Genomic DNA, 26,942 nt, shown 5'->3' with positions numbered 1-26,942 from the left:
GCCAGGCTGTGGCCCAAAGGATGTACTCAGCCCGACAGGACAGTGTGCAGCTCACAGCCTTTAACTCAGTCATTTTCTCCCACTGTCAGATGTGAGCAGAACCTAGCCCAAAGGCCAGATGTTTGGGAATGATAGGTGCACAGCCTTGCTGGCTGGTCTCCTAGAGGAGCCACAGCCCCTCTTTTGACACATGCCCAAAACTTGGCATCTCCACCATGTGATAGGCATGTATCTGAGCACCTGAGGGTGCAGGAAAGGGGCTGTGGGCCCTAGTCATTCATCTGGCCCACAGCTCTCCTCCTGGCGCTTAACTTGAGAAAATAAGCCTTCCTAAGAGGCATTTTATGTTCACTTGGGCACAGAGCCGTGCTAATGAAGCTCTCCAGCTTTCCAAATGGAGCTGGCTGGGAGCTGGCATGTGTCTGGCCAGCATGGAGCACAGACAGAGGAGCCTGTCCATACAGACATAATCTAAGTCACTTCTGAAAGGTCTGTTTTTTGTGAGGACTCTACAGATGTGTATCTATATATATGTAAAGGGACTTTTTAAAGCATAGAAGAGACCAACTCTTCTGACTGATAGATTATGAGACCAGATGGTACCACTGTAATCATCTGATCTCATGTCCTTTAAGAACCAGGCCAGGCACAAATCAGGATTCATTTCTGCTTCAAGCAGCACATACCTTCATCCTGCTCAACATCAGCTTGCACTTCCAAACATCTAAATGCCACAAAATGTGGTGTCACTCCTGCTCTTGCATATCACAATAGCTTTTGCCTTGCACCTATAACTGACAGACTAAAATCTTCAGAAGGACTGCAAGGTTCTTCATCACGTCCTACTTCTGCCATCACTATCCCTCTGAGATCCCTCTTCACCACTGTGGAAAACTAAACATCTTTGATGCCTCTTCCTTGTCCTCTCAACAAGCAAAGGCAGGGCCACTGGTCTGTGATGTGTGGGACCTTTCCTTTCATTTCTTTCTTCTTTTTTTCCCCATTCCTAGGAATGAAAAATTCCTACTTTCATGGGAACAAGAGCCATTTCTGCCCTGCAGTGTAGCTACCTCTTTTTCTGTCTAGAGCCCTTGGTCTATTATCAAATTATGAATCTACTGGTAATATCTTTAAAAGCCCCAAATGAGACCCAAAAATCTACTACATGGCAAATTGCTGGGTTGGCAGGGGAAACATGAAGAGTGCTTTGCAGTTCTTTGAGATACAGCTCACAGAGAACAAAAAAGATGGTTAGAGCAATAGATTTTAAGGGAGGAAGTATGCACTGTATGGCACAAAAGTGAGGAATGAAAGGAAATTTTATTTAAGGTTATTAAATTATAAAGAAGGATCTTTTTTATAAGTTTGCTTCAAATTACAAGAATCACTGGAATTAATGGTAAATCTAGAATAACTCAGAATAACACTTTGCTTCCTTTCAGCTCTTACTCATTTCTGCAACACACACTGAGCTGTCAGAAAGTTAGAGACAAAACTTTACTCAATTATCCTCTGAGTTAAAATAGTTTCAAGATTTAATGGTAAAAAAACAACCCTTTTTCTAACGTGGACAAAAAATACAATTCAGGACGTCTGATTCCCATTCCCATCTATATCCAGAGCACCTAGAGATCTTTCTCAAAACTGAGAAAAAACATCCCTTTCCCAGTCCCCACAGACTATCTTCAAGAGTTTCTGCTCCTCACACGAACACATGGGCAAGCTCCACTCTGTCTCAGGAGAAGACCTGTTGGATGTGACTTTCTGTCTTCCATGCAGACAGTTGTAATGCAGCATGCATAGCAGCTTGCAGAGCTGTACATCAGCTCCTACAGAAATGTCTCCTGTGTTCCTCCTTCAAGTACAGACAGATCAACCTGGGCTTGGAGCATGATGAGCACTTAATTTTAGTGGAGCAAATTGTTTATGCACTCTCACATTTACAACCATCATCTGGGCATAGACATTGATAAGGAGGGTCATGTAATGAAAGCTACCCCAGGACATGACACTGAATGAAAACAGGCTGCAGGAAAAGACTCCTTGTGGCCCAAAACCTTCAGAAAGACACAACGGAAGTTGCTGCAACTTTGCAGCTGAGATTAATGGAAATTGTAGCGATTTCTTTGGTGGTGGCAGAAGAATTTAAAAACTGAATTTGAAACCTCTCCTGCCAGTCTTGATGGAGTCTCCTTTGGGCCAACATAGGCCATGGAAGCTCCAGCACATTAAATGATAAAAAATACAATAAACAACTATAAAACCCGAGGGCTCTGCAGTTCAAAATTTCTGAACTGAGGGAAAGTGTTGCAGTCCTGTGGCAAGCACAAAGGATATGCCGCTTCCCGCTCATTAAAAAATAATGTGCCACTCTGAGGGAAACGTGGAAATTTTCCAAGTATCATTACCCCATTCCAACCATTAATGTGAAATCTGGTCGGATAATGGAGATTTAGGCTTCAGAAATTAGATTTCAGGGTAAACACCTCCCTGGAGCAACAGGCTCCTTCAGGCTCTTTTCAGGTCATCAGGGAGTGGCCGAGACTGACTCTCAGCCTCTCATGTCATGTCTGGGAGGGTATTTTAGTTTTTCACTGTGAAAGATAAGACCTTGAAGCACCAGAAACACCCTTTCCCTAAAAACCAAATGTCTGCAGCTGAACCAAGAAGCTGGAACACTTTGTTCTCTGTTGCTTCGATTAAACAGGGCAATCTACAAGCCATTTGAAGCATGCAGCAGAAACCAGTGCTTGATCCCAATAACTCTGGCAACAACTGCTCTGTTTCCAATCTCCTCTTCAAGGTCGAAAGAATCAAGAAGATAATTGAGTCCAAACTCAGATATCTGACCTCTGCCAATAGCCTAGACCGTTCACAATTGATTTTGAAAGGGTAGTAGCATCCAGATTATCCGGGTGGCGTTGCCGAGAGAACCGATGACTGTTCTCGGGGAGGCAGGTGGCCAAGCAGATGTATTTGTAGGTTGCTCAGCCTCCTTTGACAACAGTAGCTCTGCTCTTTCAGGAGACACTATTTTTGGGATCTGGGATCTCAAATAAAATCAAAGTTTCTTAACATTTATTTGCTACTTTCTGCTTTAAGGTGCCTGTGATGCCTTCAGATAGAGTTCTGGAGGGCTCAGTCTTCCCTCTACTTGACACCAATAAATATTTGTGCATTCATGGTATTGTGTGCAGATAGGTGCAATCATAGCAGCTCTTTGAGTGGCACCCCCAACATGGAGAACAGCATTACACCAAAGAGGAAACTGGTGACAGACAAACTTTGGCAAGACAGAGGTGAAGCCTGCTTGAAAAGGGTAATGTTTACAGGTAAGGAAAGCAGGAAAAGCAGCGACGCCTGAGCTCAGAGTACCTTCTCACATCTGCTGAAGTACCATGCAGCCTTAGGGCCTGTCTGGAGTCACCAGATTTTGCAGACTCTCTAAAAGGTGGCCTCTCTACCCCAGGTCTTTAGTTCAAGATCAATGCAGAAGCTCAGGTTGATGGAAAATGGGCTGAATCTACTGAAAACAATTGGCGGAGTCCCCAGCAAAGGCATTTACTCAAGCAAAGAAACCCCATTTGAAAAGAAAGCTGCCTTGAGAACTCATCAGTCAGATCTAAGATGTTTGACTCTTGCAGATTTTATATGCATGCATCAAAATAGTAATTTAATGATGAAGTAAAATTTTACGTGCTGCAAACCTGCTGATATACCACATCACAGTATGTGACTCTCATACTGGTCCTGAAATTCTGCTTAAGAGACAATTAATTTTAGCAGCTGCCAGCGTACCTTTGATTTTTACTTCTTACATAAGTAAGCTTTTGTAGGAAGGATCTAATACTGATCACTATTCTAGAATTGTCACAGTGCCTTTTTGTGTTTCTATGTTCAGCAAAACATAGTCACTGATACCAATCTGCTCATCACAATATCCTGTGGGAAACTGTGTATCACATAGAAGCCAGCGATGGCTCTTTTCACTGTTGGAAAGTGACACAATCCAGAGTTAAAGGAATTATTATCCTTTTCCCACCCTCTTTTCTTTTTCTTTTTCTTTTTTTTTTTTATGTCCTCTGTTAAAATCAAGAAACCAAGCCACATATTTTTAATAATGAGACTCTGGATGAGGTTCAATCTAAATTTTGAAAATATATTCCAATTAAAGACTTTAATAGATTCCTGGTTTTCCGTACATCTCCTTGCCATGTGCATTCAATAATCCCAAGCCCCCTTTTTCCCTAGTAATAAGTAGACTGCAGAGTGGGTGACATCATTCTCCAGAAGGTCAGCCTCTCATGGACTGCTGATTTCTGAGCATTTCTTGCAAAGGTTTTGTTCAGGGGGTACTTCCAAACTGGCTGCAGATATGCTATGATTGTGTCAAACAGTGCTTGCCCTTGTAAAGCTGCGATGACTTTTGGATTGTGTACTCCAAAAGAGATGTTTTGTTCTCAGGCCAGAGTGTTTCATGGACAGAAACAGTATGTTCTTCTCCTTGGTAGGTCAATATGATGAATACACAGGTCACAGACCTGCAGAGACTTACTGATGCACTTTACTTCAACAGCAACACGTGCAAATAAAGCTCGTGGACCACTAGAGTCAGCCGCAGCAGGCATCTGTGTGACTGGTTGTGATATCAGGCTCTCCAGTTTGCCTGGCAGCTGAAACATATCATTGTGTAGATTAGAAAGTTATTTAATCCCTGTATGAAACAGCTGCATCCACCGCCCCGAGTATCGATTCAGTGTGTCACTATGGCCCTTGCTCAACATACAGCTTGGGCCAAATAAATGAGCAAAGCACTAGGATGTATGCTGAATGGCAGAAAGGATAATGTGGAAAAAATTATAATACCTTTAGATAATTGTATCATATGGATGCATCTGGAATACTCTGTGCAGAATTGTTTTGCAAGAAATTATTAAGGACCTGGAAAGCTTCCCACTTGAAGAGAAATGAAATGACTGGTACATTCACTGTGAGAAGCACAGAAAAGGGACCTAAAAACCTGTAAAACAATTAAATGCATGAAGAAGGTGGATGAAAGGGAACTTCTGTTCCCCTTATCTCTTAATGTCCCACAAAAAGGGATGACCATTCAGTTGGAGTAGAAGAAAACAGCCACTCGAATGAAGCATGTTCGACAGAGCTGTGCCACAAAAAAACATGGAAACTGCAGTCACAAGAGTCTATCAAGGATGGGTGACACAAAGCTACCACATATTTTTCTCTCTGCAAGATAGTACAAGCTACTAAAGATGCAGTACTTTATCTCCTTTTTGATTAAGTGTGCAAACTGAGTTTTTATTCTCAGGCCTCTTCTCCATCCAACAAATAATCCTGCTCTTTTTTTTTTCTCCTGAATCCTCTTCAATCTCTTTCAATCCTTTAAAAATACATCCAGTAGAAGACCATATTGTAATGTTATCTTGCAGCTAGGAAATTGCCTCCCCACTGCTTATCACTATTCTTCTGCTACACCAAAGATTGCACATCCCTTTTAATCACAGTATTACATATACCATCCCTTGCCTGTGCTGTGACTTTTCCACTGAGACCTCCAAATTCTTGTCAGTGCCAACACTTTCTGGCACACTTGCTGGGTATGTACATCCTATGTTTTTTTCTAGACATATGGTATTGTATCTGGCTGAAGGAAAAGCCACAGTTTGTTTGAATGCACACAGGTAACCAAGCAATCTCTCTTGCCCTTCACACATTTGTCCCCATCATTACCAACTACTTTGTAGTCTTTATGAGATTTGAACCTTTTAGTAACTGCACTGTTTCATTTGGTTCTGGACAAGACAGTTCTGGAAACCATCTCTGCAGAGACTGTCCTCATCAGGTGGTGTATTCGTGGTTATCGCATCAGCTTTGAGATCATTTCTTAATGCACATTAATGCTAACTTTTCCAAGCTGATACATGTGGCAATAGGTTAAATGGTCTCCCCAAACCCATCACAGCTATAGAGATATTGCTACCAGTCGAATCTCTAACCTAAACAAATAATCCAGTTGGATTTTTTTGACAAAACTGTTTTGGAAAAGGCAGATAACAATTTTATTTCATGAAGAAATTACCAAGTGACAAAAGAACAGCATCCATAGCAATCTATAGCACAGAAAAATCTAGCTGAAAAGCAACAAAGGCACCATATTTATGCTGCTGAAGTCCCAAGCTTCTGCCCCAGAAAGAATCCTTTTTCCTACCACAGTATGGGGTACTCATCTCTAGAAAAATCAAGGCTGAATTCCACAGCTCCTACAGGGGAACTGTTCCAGCACTTTGCCAGACTTCATATAACTGGAGCCCATTGCTTTTTTCCTACCCACCAGAGACAGTGTTTTATTTCAAATTTCTCAAGATGGCATTAAACACATATTATGTCCTCTTCCCCTCCTCACAAGCCTGAATAACCACAACTCACTCTTCATTTATTACGTTTCTTCCTTTAGGCATCTGGCCAATTTTACTGCTCTCATCTGGTCTCTCTGTAGTAAGGATGCACTCCTCTTAAGCTGCAGTGGACATATCTAGTCCCAAAAGTCTCCTGTAGCCCCAGTGCAGTTTCCCAATTAACAGTTTAAGGGATAAAATGGAGGCTTGCAATTCCTCAAATATTTATTCTGAAATGTCACATATTCATGTAGCACTGGACACAACAGCATGATCTAGAATTAAAAGTGTCTGGTTTTTAAAATAATACCCTAAAAGCTAAAAGTAATCCATAAATATGCAAGGACATGAGAAAACAGCATGCAGCTCAAAGCACTGAAGCTTCACGTCGGGGAGAGGAGCAGAGCCCCAGGCAAAAAGCTTACATGAAAAGATTGGCTAAGAGTCAGAAGATCTGAGGTTCAATATCTTATGCTGCAGTCAGCTGTTAAACACCAGTGATTTACTCACCTGTCACACAGTTCACGTGCTTGAAAACAAGAAGATGAAGAGGTGTGGGCACTGTACAACCTGGTCATCTTAGGTTTGGAGGGAAGAATTGCATGTGGCTTAAAGCCACCTCAGTATTTCTTGCTCTTTTTGCCAGCAATTCCAAGGCCTCCAGACCAGCATATTTGTCCTGGCCCTTGGGGCTGTCCCAGCAGCCAGAAATTTAAATAGAGTGCATTTGTACCTTGGCTTTGCACCTATTTCTGAGACCAGGATTCCACTCGTAACAGCAACCACTGGAGAGGCGAGTACTACAATGGAGGGAATATTTCTGGTTTATTATCTTGAGGTTGTTTTGCATGGCTAAATGCAGAGCTTGAGAGCATCATTTTGTAGCAAGTTTCAAGTTTTGAGATGGAGCTGTGGGCACAACTTTAGTTAACAGCTGCCCTAAACGTAGTGGTCTGTGGTGGTCTGCACAGAGCCAGCTGGTCACAGGGTACTGGCTTGCTTCCTGGTTTTTCAGCTGCCAAACTATATTAAAAGAAGCTAAAAATACATTAAATATTTTCCTTTCCTAATATTACCGTACCACGTAAGCAATAGCTGGACTTGCCACCAGGATGTTATCTGATAACCAATGGGAGGGGAGGGGAGGAGAGGGGAGGCGTGTGAGCCCGAATAGGGGATGAGACAGAGGAGGGAGGCTGCCTCAGTGACTGAGATCAAGAGGAGAGGTTGTTGTGTTTCTATTTAGGTGAGTGATGAAAACATTTCTGAATCCCTGCTTTAACCCATCTCCGACCACACGACCCACCACAAGAGCTCCTCAACAAAAGCCCCTGAGCTTGTGCAAAACCTATCCTGTCCCATGCTGCACTGTTTAAGAAGGGTTAGGTGCTTGTGTAAAGACCATGCATAGGGAGTAGAGCACAGCTGATAGGAGTGTGATCTGTCCTCCTCTGGTACTGTGCCCTCATCAAAATGATTTAGCAAGAGCCCTGTGCTCTGGGGTATTGCACAGGTTACTGGCATAGGAAACAGATGGTCTGAAGAGATTCCTACTCTGGATCCCCTTCTCATTCTGCCTCAGTGATGGGCAACTCTGGCAGCCACTGCTGCTCCCTCTCCCTCTGGAGGAGACCACGCCATCCCCAGAAGAACTGAAGGTCTAGAGGGAAGTTTTTGGGTGATGTCAAGCTCGAGTATGAGAGGCTGGAGAATCTGCTCCACAGGCCATGCATTTGATTTTGATTGTTTAACCTCGTATTTATCATATTTGAACGTGGTTTTAGATTGTTTCTCTTTCTGCATGCATGTTGGAATAAAAAAAGTAGCAGGTTACCCTGATACCTCTATTCCCAGCAATCACTGTGTTTTTAACTAGAAATAGCTCCAGTGAAGTGAATGGGGAAGTCCTATCCCTGAAGGAAAAAAAAAATAGTAACACAGCCTGAAACTAGAGATGAAAGCCCTACTTAACAAATGAGAGATGTAAAGGGCAGCAGCTATGAAAAGACACAGCATGAACAGGCGGAAAACTCTTGGCCTCCCAGACTCGTACTAACAGTCTCTCCAGCAAGACCACAGGGTTTTGAAAGCAGGGCAGCATGATCCTGGGGGGAGGCACGTTTCTGGTCTCCTAAAGCTTCCAGAGGACATACACTGCTTCCCCTTGTGTTTCCACATAAATGGCAAATGTTAACTCTAAGTAGAGAATGTGTGTGACACGCTGGAGCATTTCCTTAATCTCTTTTTGGTCTCTTTATACTTAACTCATGCCATGTACTTGGGCTGGTTCACCTGTGCTTCTTCCTGCTCCTCTTTCTAGCTCTTAGAATGATAGCTCTAGCACTGGGGACACCAGGGAGATGAAGCAGCTCAGTAGCACCTCAAAGAGCATAGCCTGCCCACTGTTCCCGTCCGTTCTTTCTGCTGTGTTCTTTCACAGCAGTCAAGAACTCAACAAGGGGTGTGACATTTCCATCCCAGCCACTGGGTGCACAGCAGAGCACGTTGCTGCTCCTACATCCTCTTCTCCTGCTCTTTCTACAGCTCTTTGCATGTCCTTTGTGTGCTCACCTTGCTGCTTCTGCATGGTAGTGAAGTCTTCGAAGGTGAGAGTACGCACAGGGGGCCTCCAGAAGGCATAGGTCTCCATAATGGCTTCCAGCCCCGTCCTGTGCAACAAAAAGAAAACAAGAAGAGAAGAATGTCAGTCAGCTGGCAAGGGTATCAGCACCAGGGGAAGAGGGCTTTGACCTCACTTGACAGGCTGCCAGTGGCCACCAAAAGGTCACCTTGGCATCTGTGAATTCCTCAAGCGAGCCTTCCCGCAGAGGTCCTGGCCACCAGAGTAAAAAGAAATTTCCCCAGCCCTTTCAAAAGCTCCCAACAGTCTCTCAGTGCCTTTTTCTTTTTTAACAAGGACCCACAACTTTCTGCTTTGCAGGGGGCTCACAACTGCCAGCATCTCAAGGCATGCTTTATCTAAGAACAGGCTTTCACACTTTGTGCATGCAAACTGTCATGCAAATGAAGTAGATCTGGGACCCAGCCTACAGAATCAGAGATTTTATGGACTGCCTTTCCCTGCCACTTCAAAGTTCTGGAAACTGTTCTGAAGTGCTACAGAAAGTCATCAAAAAGGAAATCTCTTGGGTTTTAGACTTTGACTAGAAATGCATAAAAGGCTTTTTATAAAAGATCAGTGACACCTCTGCTTTTGGTCTCTAACAAAGAGAAAAAGTCGAAAATCAAGTGAGAACTTTTCCTTTTGAAGGGCTGGGGTCTCAGATTTTTTTTGTGTTTTCACCCCAGAATGCTAGCTCTGCTGGAAATCTCAAACTCCACAGGTGTAGTGAGGACACAGGTGCATTATGAGGAAAAGACTCCCAGGTTCCTCATGAGAAAACTCCCTGGAGTTTCTTCCCAGGAAAGGCTCTTTCCTCTGTGGAAGCTGCACATTGCCCCACTCCTCACCTTCCCCTGTCTTTTCTGGTAATAGGTTATAGCCCTCATACCGACTGAACACAACTAGAGATGCTTTATCAAATGTGAGAACATATCCCCTTTCAATGTAAAAGGCTCTAACATCCTCAGAGCCTCTCATCAGACGTTGCGCTGATACTGGAGCTGCCTTTTGCTTCTGAAAATGTCTTTCTGCACGTGCCTCCACTCGCTCAGTTAACTTTCCAAAGTCTCCCCGGAAGCTTGGATGCTTTAAATACATTGGAGTTGGCAAACCAAACTCTGTATTTTAAGAGGAGGTTTAGAAGAGAGGTTGTTGCATGGTGTTTATTAGCTGCTAAGCTGTTAGAAGTAGAAAGAGAAGACATCTCTGCATAGCAGTCTCACACGAGTGCTGAGCGCATTACAACGAAACTATTTGGTTAATACAGTGGCCTCTGCCAGCTCACGGGGCTCAGAGACAACGAGGCAACACAGAATGTGAACCCATCTGCTAAGCTGGGCTCTCTGTACAAAAGCAGCTCTTCAGCTACCGGTACCACCCCCAGGATTTCCTCCACTCCCTGTGTGAGAAAGCCACACATGTTCAGACTCCATCTGCTTCTTGACACATGCAGACGGGGAGAGAGCAGTACCATTCTGCACCTTCACGAAATGATCCACAGCCCAAACACCAAGGGAGGACTTTTTGGTACCTTAGATCCAGGTGGTATAAAATGCCCTGGAGCAAGTCGCAATGCAACAAGACCTGCTGTTGAAAGGACCTGCCTTGATGATTAAAACCAAGTAATACACCCAGAAATGCAGGCTGAAAGTTCCAGCTGTGCTAAACCAGCTGCTGTACGTCTGCCACAAGAATTGTGGGGGGAAGTAGTGAGGCCAGCTCACTAAAACCAGTATTCACACAGTCTGGCTCAGTCATTAGATCCCTGTGCACATAACCCCACTTTGCACCAACATCTGACTTCTAGCTCTGTTCGCATAACTTCCTTCCAGTAAAATCCAACCCCTAACCAGAGGTGGCCCTGGGAGACAGTAGAGGCAGGCTAAAGCTATGACCCCTGCCTCTACCTGCAGCCTGCATCATTCTCAGCTCAGCTTGACTCACCGTTCAGAGTTTCTAGTTCTCTGTCTACTTACTTTCCCCTTTACCAATACGATTCTCACAAGTACCATGTAATTCATACTTAGAAAAGGAAAAAATAGAATAGTCAGGATAGAATAAAAAGAAGGAGGAAAAAAAGTGTAAAACAGGAATATACTGCTTTCAAGAGCTGGACTCCACTGTGCCTCTGAGTTGATAGAGGGTAAACAACAGAACTGCATGTACCAGAGCAGCTTCCAAAGCTGCTCTATTTCTGCCACATATGCCAGGGAAAGGAGGGATGCCACCAGAGCCCCACCTCCTTTGGCTCCAGGGGGGCAGCTATAGAACAGGCCCTTTGCGATGGACATGGCTCCAACCACACTCCCCTTCCCATACTGCAAATGCCAGCAGCAGCACCATGGCATCACTAGATTCACAGACTGCCCTGTAATGCCAAGGACAACACTACAGACACAGGTACCTGGAGAATCAATGCCAACATCCACAGCTAGCTTAAAACCACCTCTTTCCTCTTTCTGCCCCAATGAAGAGTCCTTTACTCCCCTGGAGGTGTGCAGACGTTGAACATGCATCATAGAACATCCTCTATAAGTAAGTGGGTGACAGAGCTCAAAGTTATGCCTAGTTCTCCTATGCACAAATTGAGGTGTCTATATATTAGATCATCCTTTTTTTCCCTCCACTGGTTTGTTGTTTGCTTTGGGTTTTGTTTTATTGTTTTGTTTGTTTGTTTTATTTTGTGCAGAACAAATGTTATGAACATTTTTGAAATAGCATCTAAGCAGAAAACATCCTTACTGAACTTTCACATCCTTCTACACATCAGACAAGATCCATGACAACAGCCTCATGTGCTAACTTTCTAGATACCTATCACCAGATGTATGGAGTCTTGCACAAAAAGAATGTGCAGCCATGCAAAAAACACCTCTGGTAAGAAGGTACACCACCTTTGTGGGATGGATTTTGCAACTCTATCACCATCCTTTCAACGTAATTTACTCTTTTATCTGTGATGTATTCTTATTTTTCAAACAAAATGTTTAAGTGAGAAGGTGAGAATCAAGAAACTCCATCACTCTCAGCTCAACGACTCTCTCTCCCATAGCAGTTTATGATTTTGGTGTGGTACCAAGATATCAAGAGCCCCATCACAGACCTCCACCACAGCACAGAAAGGTAGCATTCTCCTAGTCAACAGAAATTTTGGAGTTCTAGTCTGTGTGTGTTCCAGCCCCTAACAGGGACAACAAACCCCACCTGGCCAATGAAGAGACATATAGGACCAGAAATGCTGACAAAAAGCAAAACAAAAAAAAAAAAAAGTAATTGTTTTCAGCATTTTTGCAGTCTTAACAACTTCTTCTGGGCTTTGGTGAAGGCTGCTGGTACTAAGTGTGCTGAACATTATCCATGTGACATCCACTTTCTCTTCCAAAAAACTGCACTGAAAACTTGACTTCAAACTGCCTATCAGGCCATAAACCCTCCTTTCTCACACCACCTTTATGAAGGAAGTAAAAAAAGTATCAGAAGAGGACTCACTGCCAGCTTCATTTTAATAAGGTCAGTCCTTTAAAAGGTATCCAGAATTCGTTCTCTCTTTTTCATTGATTCTTTTATTTTTAGTGCTATAAAGTTTTAATAATAGGCAATAAATGAAACAGTTCCATTGTCTGAAAAATGAAAAAAGATGTCTGAGATATCTGTGCACTTGGATAATCCATCCCATATGACTGACCCTGCAATTCCCGCTGCACGCAGGATTCAGGTCATCGTTTCATTGTTCACAGAGGAAGCTGAACTATTGGCTCCAATTGTTCTCCTGGCTCTCTTACCCTAGACAAAAGCTCAAAGAGCATTTCCAACACAAACAACTTTTATTCACTTCAGCTGACTGCATCTGAAAGTTGAGTTGCTTGCCTTCAGCTTAGGTTTTTTTCCTTCCATCATCCTGTTGGGTTTCCTGACTGTTGTCCCTTCTGGCTTCCTTGTAGATAGGGAGCTGCTGCAAGCATCCCACCATCAAGTGAACTTTACTCAGTCTTCAAAAATAGGTTCTGTGGCATTAAACCTGTACCCTTGCTACTGAAGCATTTGGCTATCTGAACTCTGTGTGTTAAAAACTCTGGTTCTCAATGTCTTAAATTTCAGGAAAGCAACCAATAACTTCTCTGTACATATATCATGTGGGTATCCTTTCACCACAAGGACCAGTTCTCCTGTTTCACAGATGCTTCAAGTGCATTTGCAAATAACGACGGACCAAAAACCATGTAGAGGTAGTCTCTAATAAGCAGGACCAAAGACTCAGTCTTCTCACACAGACTAACTCCCTAATTCATCAAGGCTGATGTCTAGATTGCTGAACACCACAACATGGTTTGAGTGCTTGAAGACTCCAAAACAACGTCCAGATGTTGAGCCTCTTTGCACCCTTCCCTCTGAAACACCTCATCGCTCCTTCTCCCAGCACAAAGACTGAGGCAGTCAGCTGCAAAGGGAGACAACGATGCAAACAATTGAAGGAGATCCAAGAAAGGGTCTGTAAAAACTCTCCCAGATGGATACAGGGATTTATATCATGATGGGGTGTCCCCAGAACAGCAGGGTTTTAGCAGTCTCTTGTACTAACGAAGGGATACCACAGTCCTAAGGAACTATATGGGAAGGCTGTGAGCTGATGGAAGTGAAAGATTTAAAATGGAAACTAGTTCTAAAAATAACACTCAACTTTGTAATTTCTGCAGCAGCTGACAACAGTGAAACAACATCACAATAAGAAATAGGTGAAGGAACGACATCCATCTATATTTCATGTAAATCCCTAACAAAAAACAGAAAGGAAATGTCCAGGGAAGAAGTGGCCCAAGAGTTCCTCTTCTCCCATCTGCTCTGTCTTTTCCAGTGGGTTGGGTTGGTTTTTTCGCTCCATCATTTGTTGGCAAACTCTAACCACAGCTCTGATTCCATATCCTGATGTCGCAAGGATATGATGCCCTAGTCCAGCCTCAGATATCCTGTAGCCCCTGCTGCAGCCATACTTTTTTTTTCCTTTTAATATGCAGAAAAACCCTTGGACATATATTCTACTTGCTTGCTTCACAAATTGTCCCTTCCATAAATCACCCTGTTTCTTTTTCAGAAAAGACCTACATTTTCAGTGGGATGTTCTCTAGCTACAGCCTGATGGACCGTAGCTGATCAAAGCTGTTACAGAGGTGTGGGGAAGCTGCAAAGCATCACAATCATCACTGCAGTTGACCAGAGATCCTGATGAGATTAGAAAGTCAGGAGGGGAAGAGGAGCCAGCCAGCACATTTATGTCCCATTTAGAAAGTCCTTTCCATACGCAACTTGGACTTCAATGCTTTTCTCCCTCCTGTGTGTACATCTATGTACATGACCTCTTTAAAGGGAGCAGCTGAGCATGAAGAGTGTCCTTCACTAGCTGACAACAGCAGTGCGACCTTAGCCAGATCACTGCTTGTGGGGCAGGCGCCTGACTGCTATATATGCTTGCAAATACCTTTGCCTGTTTTTTTCTTCCTAAAGCCTCAGGCTGCTCTCTTTGATGTGTAATACCTTAAAGATTTTAATTCCTCTTTACATCAGCAGAGAGCCTTACTGAGCCCTCCCCACAGCTGCAGCTGTGTAGCAATTTCCTGCCCTTTCTTAAATCAATGAGCTACAAAGATCAGTAATTCCCAACCTTTTCAGGAAACTGTCCAAATTCACTGGGCTAGGACCTTATTAATGCCTTCCACGTTAATCGAGCCCACCATGTACCTGGAACTGCATCAGTCCCTGTTCAAAGCCCAGCCTCCAGTGCAGCTGTATCTGTGCACACAGGGAAGACCTTGTATTCGGGGCACATACTAATTCCCCTTTGCAGGAGAGGAGAGCAGAGCAGAGTAAAAGTCACATATGCCTCAAGTACCAGAATTAATGCTCACAGCTGGAATTAAATAAGGGTGGTGACATCTTTTCACGTATCTACATTAAGATGAGAACAGAGGAGCTGAGCTAGGAAGCCATAAGGTCAGTAAGATGTCTTCTTTGTGATCATGGAGAGTGTAGCACTCACACGGGTGATAAGAAACACGGGGCAGTTGCCCATTCACTGAACACTTCCCATACCAAACCTTGAATGAGGTAGTGGTCGTCCTGATGAATGCACACATGAAGAGCATTCAAGTAAAAGCTGAATTACAGTGCCCATGGGAACAGCAAATGAAGCCTAGGCACACAACTCCCACTCTGGGTTGCACACTCAGAGACTTGCTTTATAACCCTAGGGCTCTTGTAACTGTTCATATATGTCTAATTCTGTAATTAATTCGATGTTTAAAGCCTCTGTCATGCTGATTTAAAGGATACCCATGTCATTTGGATCTGAAACATTTAGGTCTGCTGCACACCACTGGATTCACAAATGGCAGAAAGAGTGGAAGCTTTGTTTGGATTTTCTTACTCTTTTTGATAACTCTGTAATATCTTTTACTAACACCAAAGGTTTTTTACTTAAAGTTCTTGGTTTACCATTGTGTTGTTTAAATATAAAGTATTCTAAATAATGTTTAACATATTCTATTTTTTCATAAAAATCCTGACAAAACTAAGCAACACAAAGTGAAACTATTTGACATCAGTGGAGAAAAAGCCAAACTGCTTGAAACTAGAACATTTTTAAACTTTTATCCTAAAAACCTTTCAGAAACTCAATTTTTCTTCAAATGTAAACATTTGTGCTCCAAGTTTTGGAATTTCCTGTGAAAATTAAAATCTTAAATTGCCCTTCAACAAGCTCTATATATAATAAAGAGCAAGCAAATGTGTCTCGGCTTTCTTTCCTCCAACTTTCATTATTTTGCAGTGTCAGCCTCTGACCAATTTTTTTACAGTCTACAATCCTCCATTTTTCTATCTCTGTCTTTATTTTGGCAGCAAAAGAAAAAATTAAGAAACTCTACAGTATCTTTACAAGTTCACTTATTTCACCTAATTCTTTGGATATCATGGCACCGTATCAGTAACGCATGAACAGTTTACTGATAAGTTATCAAAAATGTTAAAGAACATTTTAATTGTGTTTCTCAACAACAAATAGAAAAGCTTGGAGGAACATGAAAAAAAAAAAAAAAAAAAAAAAACCCAGAAATAAGCATAAATAAATTAAACATCCAGCAAGAAAATAACAACAGCAAAACACATATACAGAAGAAAATAGCCTTGAAAGTAGTGATATAATAGAAGAGTTACTAAGATAACAGTGAACAGGAAATTAAACATACAACAGCAAAAATAATACAGTCACAGAAAAAATGTTGTCAAGTAAGGAAAGCAATGAGCTGTCCTTAAAGATACATGGTCTAAAAATATCTAAGACCTTTTGTCAGGGTTTGGGACTGCAGACTCCAGGCAGAGGTAAGAGCAGCACTGGAGAAGACTTCTGCAAATAAATAGTCAGTCCAGCTGGCTAATGTGGCAAGTATTTTCTAAGGAGGCCATCATTATACATTATATCTGCTTAGGCAAAGTAGAACAATCCATCTAATTCCTCTGAGAGCTAGTCTAAGGCAAACTTCTGCAATAAAAATTAATTAGGATCACAAAATGCCTTCCTCAACCTTGGACACATACCCTGTGCATTCATTAGGGGAAGGAGGGAGAAGGTCAGTGAGGAAACAAACAAGCTCCTCTTACCTGTTTCTCCCAGAATCTCTGAAACCTTTAGCAAAGGGGTTTCTGTCAATTTTTAATCTGGTGATCTACAAAGGAAGAAAAAGAGAATTAATTGAGCTCTCCGGTGCCTTTTTCTTTCAACAGATGAAAACTACTGATGACAACCACTCTTACATCTGGTCTTTCATAGCTATTTCCCCATACCTATATTAAAATTGCTCTTCCATCTGCTCAGCAAATAAACAGTGGCAGAGGCAGAAACCTGGCAGCGTCAGAAAACTGGGCACAGTTCTAGGGCTGAGAAGCTTTTCCCAAAGGAGAAGCACACCTTGGGCCCAAGTGCAAAACCCCAGGAGCTGTAACTCATCAGCAGGCATATAGTTCTGGAAGCAGGCATACTGCTCAGGTTTGGCTGGTATCTGTGTTATCCCAGCTGCAGTACTCCAGATACCCAGCAGCTGGATGCACTCATGGACCTTCAAACAATGTTAAGGAGAAAAGGCCTGTAGCACAGGCTACAGCCTCCAAAGATGGCAGCTGGCCACACAGTCACTTGCAGAAGGTGCTGATTGTTCACCATCTGGGTGGCCCTTCAGGGATTTTCTGGTCTGGAAACCTTTTTTTTTTTTTTCTTTCCTCTAAACAAAGAATATGACAGCCAGTCAGTGTTTTGGGGGAATCTTCCTTCCTGATTTATTTTTAGACACAAATTCCATATTGGTAAATATGGAAAACAACATTGGGGGTTTGACTTTGCAGCCTATTGTATCATACTCCCTGTAGACTATTCCCCAACCTGGTGCAGAGTGAGAGCTTCCCTCTGCCAGCCTTACATTGCTCTGCAGACTGTCTCTGGAGTGAAAAGAGAGTAAGATCTTCATATCCTATCAAATCTGAGGCTGAAACTGCGCACAAGGGACTTGTTTAATACAGACTGATCTGAAGTGGATTTGCAGGTGGTTTGCTTCTGTCAGAACCAAGTCCTTACTCTGGATATTAACCTCAGATCTGGAATGCAGCTCCTATTTTTGCAGAAGCTTAATTTGTGAACTTAATTTCCGCTAGCCTGACTTTGCAGCTGTCCTGGGACTTGTGTGTACAGAGACAGATATGTTCTGTGGAGGATGGAATTACAGCAGAGGGGAATCCCCATGGTGGATTTGCTAGCATTTTACAATTGTTTCCAGAGACGCTTCTCCCAGTAAGGCAAAGTTTTAAAGCCACTGGAGGGCATGCAGGCAGATTTGGGGGATTTAATTTTTTTTTTTAGTGAAAAGGTTTCTCCAACCCACCAGAATCTCCTTCACTTGTATTATAAAAATCCACCCACCTAATCGGGGCTTGGGGGGGTGGGGAGGAAGGGGGATAATCTCAATTTAAGTCAATTCAAAGGGACCAGAAAAAGGAAAAAGTTAGGAGTAGGTATTCAGAAGCAGTCATGGGAGCAATGTAAGCAGGTGTGTTCTCTCTTATATGTTGCAGAATAAAAACTCTCCAGCAATTGACCAGATTTTACAATAAACAATTGTTACAAATTGGCTAAATACTACAATCTGCCCTGAGCTAATTTGACATGAGTCTGTCTCTTAGTCCAGGACTACTGAATATGATCACATCTACTGAATCCATGAAGTCATTCTCCAGAAGCACAGATGTTTTCATATTAAAAAAATATTCACTTCTCCATTTCTGATTCAAGACTCCTCTGCAGTTTATGGCAGAAAAATGTATAACCTATTTCCCTAAAAGGCTTGAAAAGAGATTATTTTTCTTCCAAGTCAGTTTGTACCCTCATTCAAGCTCATAACAGTGATTCTCCCCTTTTACTCTGTTCTTGTAAGACCCCGCCTCAAATACTGCATCCAGTTCTGGTGTCCCCAAAATAAAAGGGACATAAATCTGTTGGAAAGAGTCCAGAGGAGGCCACAACGATGATCCAGGGGCTGAAACATCTCTGATATGAGGGTAGGCTGAGGGCACTGGAATTGTTCAGCCTGGAGAAGAGAAGACTCAAGGGGGATCTTATGACTGCCTGCCAATACCTGAAGGGAACCTACAGGAAGGCTGGAGAGGGACTTTTCACAAGAGTATCTAGTGGCAGGACAAGGCGAAATGTTTTTAAACTGAAGGACAGTAGGTTTAGACTAGATCTCAGGAAGAAGTTCTTTAGTATGAGGGTGGCGAGACTCTGGACTGGATTGCCCAGAGAGGCTGTGGATGCCCCTCCCTGGAGGTGTTTAAGGCCAGGCTGGATGAGGCCTTGAGCAACCCAGTCTAGTTGAGAGGGGTCCCTGCCCATGGCAGGGAGGGTGAATTAGATGATCTCTAGGGTCCCTTCAAACCTAAGCCATTCTATGATTCTAAGTGAACACACTATTAACAAAGCAAAAAGCTTCACCAACTGAGATTCCCTTTCATGTGGCTAGGAAAAAATTACCTTACACAGCCCATTTAATGCCACCACAACACCCACCTCAGTAAGCAGGAGAATGTCAGGAAAGGGAAAAGGGATGTGCACAGTACTTTTCACCTGAGAATAAAACAGGGAGTACATGTACACAACCAAGAGAAGAGGGGCACGCTGGGCCCGAAGCATGATGGAGGTGGTGTGAAGGCTAACAGCAGTCCCTGAGGCAGAGTTAGTGGGCAGAGGGGTGATGCATAAAGAGACTACAAAAGGAATGAGGGGTATAAGGAGCTCTCAAAGTGTGCAACAAACACGCTTGCAGAAGCAATGAAGTAGGCCATTTCCTCAAAGACTAGGACACTGTCTTTCACTGGCCACTGGGAAGGGGCAACAAATGTGCAATCCACAGTGAGTCCTTTCCATATCTCCTTTCATTGCTGGTGTCTCAGATGCTCATGTTTTCCTAGCAATTAATATTCTCTTAAGGATGTCATACCTTTGGGGAAAATATGGATAGACAAGGAATTCTGCAATCAAACACTAGCGTGCACCGAGATTACGTTTCTTAGTGCCATGAAGTCTAGTTTAAAAAAAAAGGGCAGATCAGTTACAAAGCTCAGTAGTCAAGGTCTTTTCAGATAGGATCCCTCTGTGGCAACATCTTTTCCTTATACTATCTGGAGTCAATAGCAACACTCTCCACTGGGAACTGTGCAAGATCTGAATCAAACGTGAATTATGCATGAGAATTTCAGTTCACATGCAACACATGGACTGCTGCTGCTCATGTTCAAAGGCTTCTTTTGTCAGCAAACTGATGAGATTGCAATTCTCTAAAACTTTTTCCTTCACTGCTAAAAAGAACCACAACTGTGTTTTCTTTGTGAGATAACAGATCCGGACTGGTTGTACAGTGGGGACAGGACACTGTAGTTTTTACCATGAGGCAGCAAGGAAATGTGAACATAATACATCTCTTTATGGTTGATCTCACCTACTTTACAGTAAAAACTGCAAGCACCTTATCTGCAAGATGGTTTTCTGGCTAGATACTTCAGGTCTACACACTACACCCTAGCAAGCATTTTCTTTTTGTGAAAAAAACAAAACAAAACAAAGAAACAAACAACAACAAAAAACTCAGCAAACCTATAAAGTGTACACTCCTCTTGAGCTACATTTCTTAGAAGAGTTAATATTTCAAACATGAAAAGCAGACTGATATTTTTATGAACACTCAACACAAAAGGAGATCGAAGGCACACAGATTCACCTGTTGATTTTGGTAGGCTGTCACAGTGGTGAAGACAGTCTCAGGGAAGTTGAAGGTTTTCACCCCATCTCCTGAAGGAACTGGCTTTGTAGGAGAAAGATCACTGCTGAAATCCTTGCGAATGACATGGACACGGGGCTGGTACTTATGCATTGAATGTAAGATTATCTGAAGAGAAAACAAATGGAGAAGGAAAAGGATTTTCTTTTCCCAAATATTCTACACTACATCCCAATGTTCAAGGAAGTAGGGATGGAGTAAGGGCTAGTAGGAAGAAAACTATCTTTTCCTGACAAGTATGCACGAGAGAAAGTCCGTGCTATGCGCAGGAAGAAAGGGGTTTCACTACTTCATAGCGTCAGGCAACATTCTGAGGAAAAACAGTGAAGCAGAGAAAAAAGCTCCATAACTCTGGAGAGTGGCTAGAGACATATGTTCCCAGCAGGACACAGGAGCATCAAAGCAGCAGCACCCTTTCCATTCTGAGAAGAGCAAGGCTGGGGCAGCAAATACCAAGCTTAGCTTCTGACTTACATGGCCTTGATCATCAAGCTCGTTGTTGGTCAGCTTGAGCTTGTCAAAACTGACCACTTGCCTCATCCAGGTGTCTCCAGAAGCCAGTGAGTCGGGGTGGATGTAAACCCTTGGGGGCACTGGGGAGTCAGCATTGCCAGCCACCATCCACTTGGAGCTGTGATACACATACCTGAAAGAGCAAGGGGAGATGGCTAAGGGAAGGTGTCACTCATTCACCAGAGAAACATTTCATGGGCTCCCCCTCCCCTGCCACCCTACCACACACACCCCAAGCTCTCATTTGCAGTCAGGGGAGAATGTGCTTTATTGCAACCTCTTACCTTCTAAATGAAAGCCAGATTACCCCTGAGCCACTTGTTCAGACTTGATTCCTTATTAAAACCACCTTTGCAGTTATTTTCCCTGTAAAACTCTGCCACATGTGCCTTTTCAATTCTTTAACCATCTCTGAGCCAGACTAAGAGGCTAGAAAAAATGGATAAACAAAGCCCTCTCTGAAAATATTAATAAATGCCCTGTAATTTCCAGAAATCCGCACTGGCTGCCATGCCAGTCTGTGCAAAATACGTGTGTCTTCACCCAGAAAAGGCAAAATCCAATGGATACCAGTAAAACAACTGATAAAACAAAATTTCTGGAATTAAATGTTGTAAAATAGGAAATTCCATATAGTATTACAAATGTTTGGGTTAGAGGAAAACATTTTTGTGTTCCTGGTCTTTTGTGATCATTCGTGTTCCTGATCTAGCCATACTATACAAGCCATAAGTTTCTCTACCACAGCTTTGCCTAGACACTTTTTTCTTTCTGTCTTGAGGTTCCTTCAGCCTAAAGCATTTCACAAACATCTCTGCTAACACCTCTGAGTTCTGCCCTGTCCTGCCCCTCACTGGGTCTCTGCTCAGCTCTGCTAAGCTATTTCAGTCCTTACCTACAGTGACTCATTTCCTGTATTTTCACAAAAATATGTGAAAAAAGGGAAAAGAATCTGTACCTTTCACTGCTAGTTTGCTCTATGTGACTGCACAAACTAACAAGGACAGAAACAAAGTGTAAGAAAATATATACATTTTACGCATTAATGCTCTCAGAACCACACTCCAAGAAAGGGTAAAAACATCCAGCTGAGTATCAGACACTAGCTTGATGCTTCCCAGGAAAAGCATTTTTCCTCAGAAACACTCTGCACAATTGGAGAGAAAAAATGTAATATTTAATATTTGAAGCAGAGGAAGAATTCTTGAATCCTTGAGACGTGGTGAAGTCAAGACTATTTGTGGAAAAGACTTGCTTTCAGAGGTCTTTTAATGAGTGTAGATAAATCACCTCTATCTGGATAGCTTTCTGAGACGCAAAAGACCATGAGTTTTCCTAGAGTACTTTTTAGAATAAGAAACCCGTTAATATAAGAGAAATCTCTTCTTCCTGTCTTTCAGCTCAAAGGTGGAGACTCACCAGAGGGTTTTTCAAAGGCTCCACACTGTAGGCCCGTATCCCCTGGGGCTGCTGTGCTGGACAGTGAACACTTTTAAAACAAAAATCACCTAATTCAGTTCAGGCCAGACCTGAGGTTCCCATCTTAGTTCAGCTGCTACTTGCCCTTTCCTTCCTTTCTGAAGTAATATTAGAGGCTCCGGACTCCCCACTGGTAACTGCAGTTTTCAGTTCCCTCAGACAACCGTCGTTAATCATGTCAATTGTGAAATCCATGCTAAGGATCTTCCCAATGAAAAACTGCTACTTGAAAAGAGCGAGACTTCAATCCAAAAGTGCAAGACAGTACATTTAACCTCTGGGTTTGTGTCTCATTATTCTGGTCAAATCAATTATGTTGGTGTAAATCAACCTGGTCTCCTCCAGCATATGTGTGCAATGATGTCTGATGGCACATGAACTTCCTAGACTGTCATTGACAATAAGTATCACAAGGTTCCTACTACTCTATCTAAAAAGTTTACCTGTATCTCTTGTTATCCACAGGCACAATGTCCATGGCAATATAATACTGCTGGTGGGGATCCAAGCCTGTAATTTTCACTCTCATGGCTGGAAACATTCTCCTAGGAAAAGAAGAGTAGAAATAAAGAAGAAAATTGTGAATAAGAAAGCTGAAGGGGCTCCTTAGGCCTCTCTTTGACACTAGGAGCAGTTCTTGTCATTAATCCCCTGGGCTTGGTATGGGTAGCAAAGACTTTGCTGGCAGTGGTTTGAATTTCCAAATTCTTCTCACTTAAGAAAAGGGTTAGGAGGATAACAATCTGTGGGTAACAATAAACTGCTCCCAGTTGAGCACTCTATCTCTTCCCAGCTCCTGCAAGACAGTTCTGCTACGTTCCACACAAATTGTCCTCTATAGGCATGTCTAGGATGTTCTTGCTGGTTTTCCTGCTAGCAATACATCTCTAATTGTTCTCTCACATTCTATTAAATGCAGGATCGTTTTTCTGAGAAAACCATATTTCATTATAGAGTTTGATAGTACCAGAACATTTAAAGCAAATCTACCACCCTGAAAGATCCTCTCACTCTTTTTGGTAATTATCTAAGAAAAAATATCCCTTAAATTAATCTGCTTATTAGGCATGTATTTCACATTTAACATAAACACTGGCATTATGATCATTGTTTCCTTGAAGCCCTGGTAGTATTTTGTCCAATCTTTTTAATAAGTGTTGTCTTTTCTAGGTCATATGATCCAGATCTGTCTTAAGCATTTTTCTCCTGACTGGCAAGTTATGAAACTCTAAACCAACAAGAATCAATTCTCAGCTTTTTTTTTTTCTTGTCTGAGCACAAATTTAACTTTGCTGTGCACTCATCACTGTTCTGGAGGTGTTTGCAGCTAGGCAATTATTTCAGAAAATAACAGCTCAGAACAATTTTAACCTCAAAGCACGTCAGTGTTAGTGTAGCTGCAGCATAATTTCTCCTTCTTAAAAATGTTTTGTTTGCCAGCAGTCCAGCTGACATTCTACACTTCCCTCAAAACAGCTTGCTGAATGAATTGTTTTTGCCATGTCATAATTGCAACAAAAACTGTAGTTTAATTTCTTCATAAAATCTTAGGACCAGAACTTGGTGAAGTGCAAAAGGAAACAAGCAACAGAGCAGAGCATTGAAAGAAATTCTGCGCTGTTTCATTGACCGTTAACTCAAACCTGACCTTCTGCTCCTCTGGTAAGTAGATATATCCTTATGGAATGAGGGCAGTTTGGATGGAAGGAGGATATTAAAGGGGAATTTAAAATCATACTGCCAAAATCATGGAAAAGTGTACAAGAAATGTTTTTCCTCTGTTTCTAGGGGCCATTCTCCAGAAACCATTGTGATATTTTCCTTTCTGTTTAGTTAGGAACAGTGAAATGTGATAGAAGAACATTTATATCACCTCCCAACATTAATGTTTCTCAAAATATTACTAGTGGACACAGCCTGGCAGAGAAAAAAAAAAAAAAAAAAAAAAACCAACAGTGGAGTTTGTGTCTTCAAACATGTCTCTACAACTTTGCACCAAAGGAATACGACTATTAGAAGCTGTTTTGTTCTTTCCCATCCAGGCCACATGTACCTATGCACATGCTTTACCATCCAGGCCACATGTACTCAGAGAGCAGATGGGAAGGAGATTTGTGCTCAGCCTTCACCCTGCTCACAGCTCTTCCATTTCAGGCCACTGAGAAAGAAAGTTCTGACCTATTAGTAACTCATCTGGTTTGGAAATGGGCATTTATCATGGAGGGAGAGAAGAGCACCACCCGTAACTGCCAGAGCACAGCTAAATTATGAGAGACATAAAACTGTCACAAAAAAAAAAAATCTGAAAAAACCCTTCAAGGATGCAGATTTGTGCAACTGCTGGTGTGAGTTTGCTTGTTGAATGATTTGGGGGGGGAGAAAAGAGAAATAATGGATTAATCTTGGGTGGCTTGAGGGCTTTACCCTGTTTCTATCACAATGGCTCATTAAATCTGCCAAGCCAAAGGGGTACAGGATGTGGCATTTTACAGCCACGCTTCCCTTAATTGGAGAGGTGGCCTGGGAGCAGCTTAAGAGGTAGGTCATGTTTCGGAGGGTTGATGAGAAACCCAGGATTAAATCTGAGTCTCTTTGGGTCTAAGTCTGCACACTGTATTGGGAAAATTGAACGCTCTGTGTCCCAAGAAGCTCTCTCCAAATCTGCAGCTCCGTGTAAAGTTGCAGTGTAGCCTATGGGGTTGTTTGCTTATAAAATACCTTGTAAAAGATTACCACAGACCACTCAACAGGCTTAGAGGATAATCTCTAAAATGACCAGAGAGAGTTCAGCTGATCCCACTGCTTTCCCTAAGGTTTAAGTGTACTTTTAAAGTTTTGTCAGTTATTACTGTTTTTCTTTTTCTGTGGGTGTAAAAGTAACTCAAGTTTATTTGCCATAAGGATGTGGCCTGGAACTGTCACAGCAGGTCTCCAGTAGCACTGCTGCGTGGAAAGGGGAAAATGGAAAAGGCAGAAGCAAACAGTGGCAACTGAGGGATGTACTTAGGTGTGATTCTGGTTAAGTCCCTGTGCTCTGTGTTTCCTCTTGGCTAGCTCTTGGCCCCCAAAAAGCACCAGTCCTATAGAAAATGGAAGGCTCAAAGGTTGGGAAGAAATTCAGGTCATTTGAACATGGCTGTATCAGTAAAGAATCAAGAACCTTTCATCTAGAAAGATACTGGCTAACTTTATAGTCAATAGCTACAGACATGAAGGTTGTCTGTTTTCACAGGGAACAAGTGATGACATCTGATGTATTTTAGGAGGAGGTTTTATATCAGCAGCAGTCTGGTATGATCAAGTTATTTATATGTCAGTTTTACTACGCAGCAGGAAAAGTCTTCCTAAACTTAGACTGTGAACTTACACACAGTACCCTTTTAGGGGAAATATGATGTGGTATGAAATAAGTTATTACAATTATTTTAGGACCACCTAGAAGTGTTTTTAAAAGCATTTTCACTACAAACATGTGACTCAATCTACTCAGTTCCAGTCTCCTTCCATAATGAGAATGAGGTTTATGAAACTCTGAATGTCAAGAAAATGAATGACCTATAAAGATCACTAAAACTTGATCAAAACAGTATTTTCCAGCACAGTAGTGTATTGATATTAAGAACTATATTTGGGAACTTTCAGCAATACAAAGAAGTAGTTGGACTGTGACAGCAAGCATTATTTTTCTGTTAGTTTGTTTAAAATTTTCATTTAACACAAAAATATAGCTCAATTTTCCTTTGTGAAAACTATTTGAAGGAGAATCATAGGTATATTCCCAAACTGGATTTTTTTTTTCTTCACTAGCATTGGTTTCTAACCCTTAGGTGATTCAAGCTGTGCTCCTTGAACCAGCATGTTTGAAGCTTGCATCAAGTTGGATCTGTCTCCAGAGTTGACCTGCTCTGAGTGGAGGCATGGGCCAGATGACCTTCAAAGATCCCTTCTAACATAAATTGATTATCTGTTTCACGGCTTAGTTTTAGAGAGGGCAATTCCCCAGTAGGGGACAAGAAGTTAAAAGGTACCTGGCAGACTGTCTCAAAACAGAAATGCAATTCCTTGAAGCCCTTCAGTCATTGGAAATAATCCTGTACAGACGGCTTAGTGAGCAAAAATCTGATGAGAGTTTAAAAAGACTGACACAATTTACTGTACAGCTTTCATGACTGTTTAATATAATGATTTATGTACTGTGTAAACAACAACAAATATAAGATTAGATTTGCTTAAGGGTGATATCTGCTAAATGCAAACCCTTAAATGAAGGAATGTGCTCTTCAATTGTAGCAAAACAAAATTTGTCAGTTGACAGTAACAGAAAGTGTAGTTATTTCCCAGACATAAAAAAAAAAAAATCTGATTGAGAACCTCTGCAAAAATAATCTGATTTAGGTTTGTAGATTAAGTGTGCATGGTATTTGCACTGTACATGAGTTTACAGGGCTATTTTGTATCTCACATTTCCTTGCATTTAAGACAAGCGCCAAATGCATGCTTCTTTATAAAAACAAAACTGTGAGGAGTGAAATAGAGGCAAGGCAA

General features: G+C 42.1%; 1 protein-coding gene across 1 annotated transcript in view; it reads right to left on the bottom strand.

Moving 5' to 3' along the window:
* TBX15 (T-box 15) overlaps nucleotides 1-26,942 on the bottom strand; it is a 38,503-nt gene that overhangs the window by 6,137 nt on the left and 5,424 nt on the right. Inside the window, exons 2-6 of the mRNA XM_008935219.1 lie at nucleotides 22,841-22,942; nucleotides 20,880-21,051; nucleotides 20,346-20,513; nucleotides 16,687-16,751; nucleotides 8,985-9,082 (exon numbers count right to left, since the gene is read on the bottom strand). Coding sequence (XP_008933467.1) covers nucleotides 8,985-9,082; nucleotides 16,687-16,751; nucleotides 20,346-20,513; nucleotides 20,880-21,051; nucleotides 22,841-22,942 — 605 coding nt within the window. The remainder of the gene's footprint in view (nucleotides 1-8,984; nucleotides 9,083-16,686; nucleotides 16,752-20,345; nucleotides 20,514-20,879; nucleotides 21,052-22,840; nucleotides 22,943-26,942) is intronic.

Source organism: Merops nubicus, unplaced genomic scaffold, assembly GCF_000691845.1.
Source record: "Merops nubicus isolate BGI_N331 unplaced genomic scaffold, ASM69184v1 scaffold4252, whole genome shotgun sequence".
In the NCBI taxonomy this organism is placed as follows: Eukaryota; Metazoa; Chordata; class Aves; order Coraciiformes; family Meropidae; genus Merops; species Merops nubicus.
Note: the sequence above shows the minus strand (reverse complement) of the source record. Positions and strands in the feature narration are given on the sequence as shown.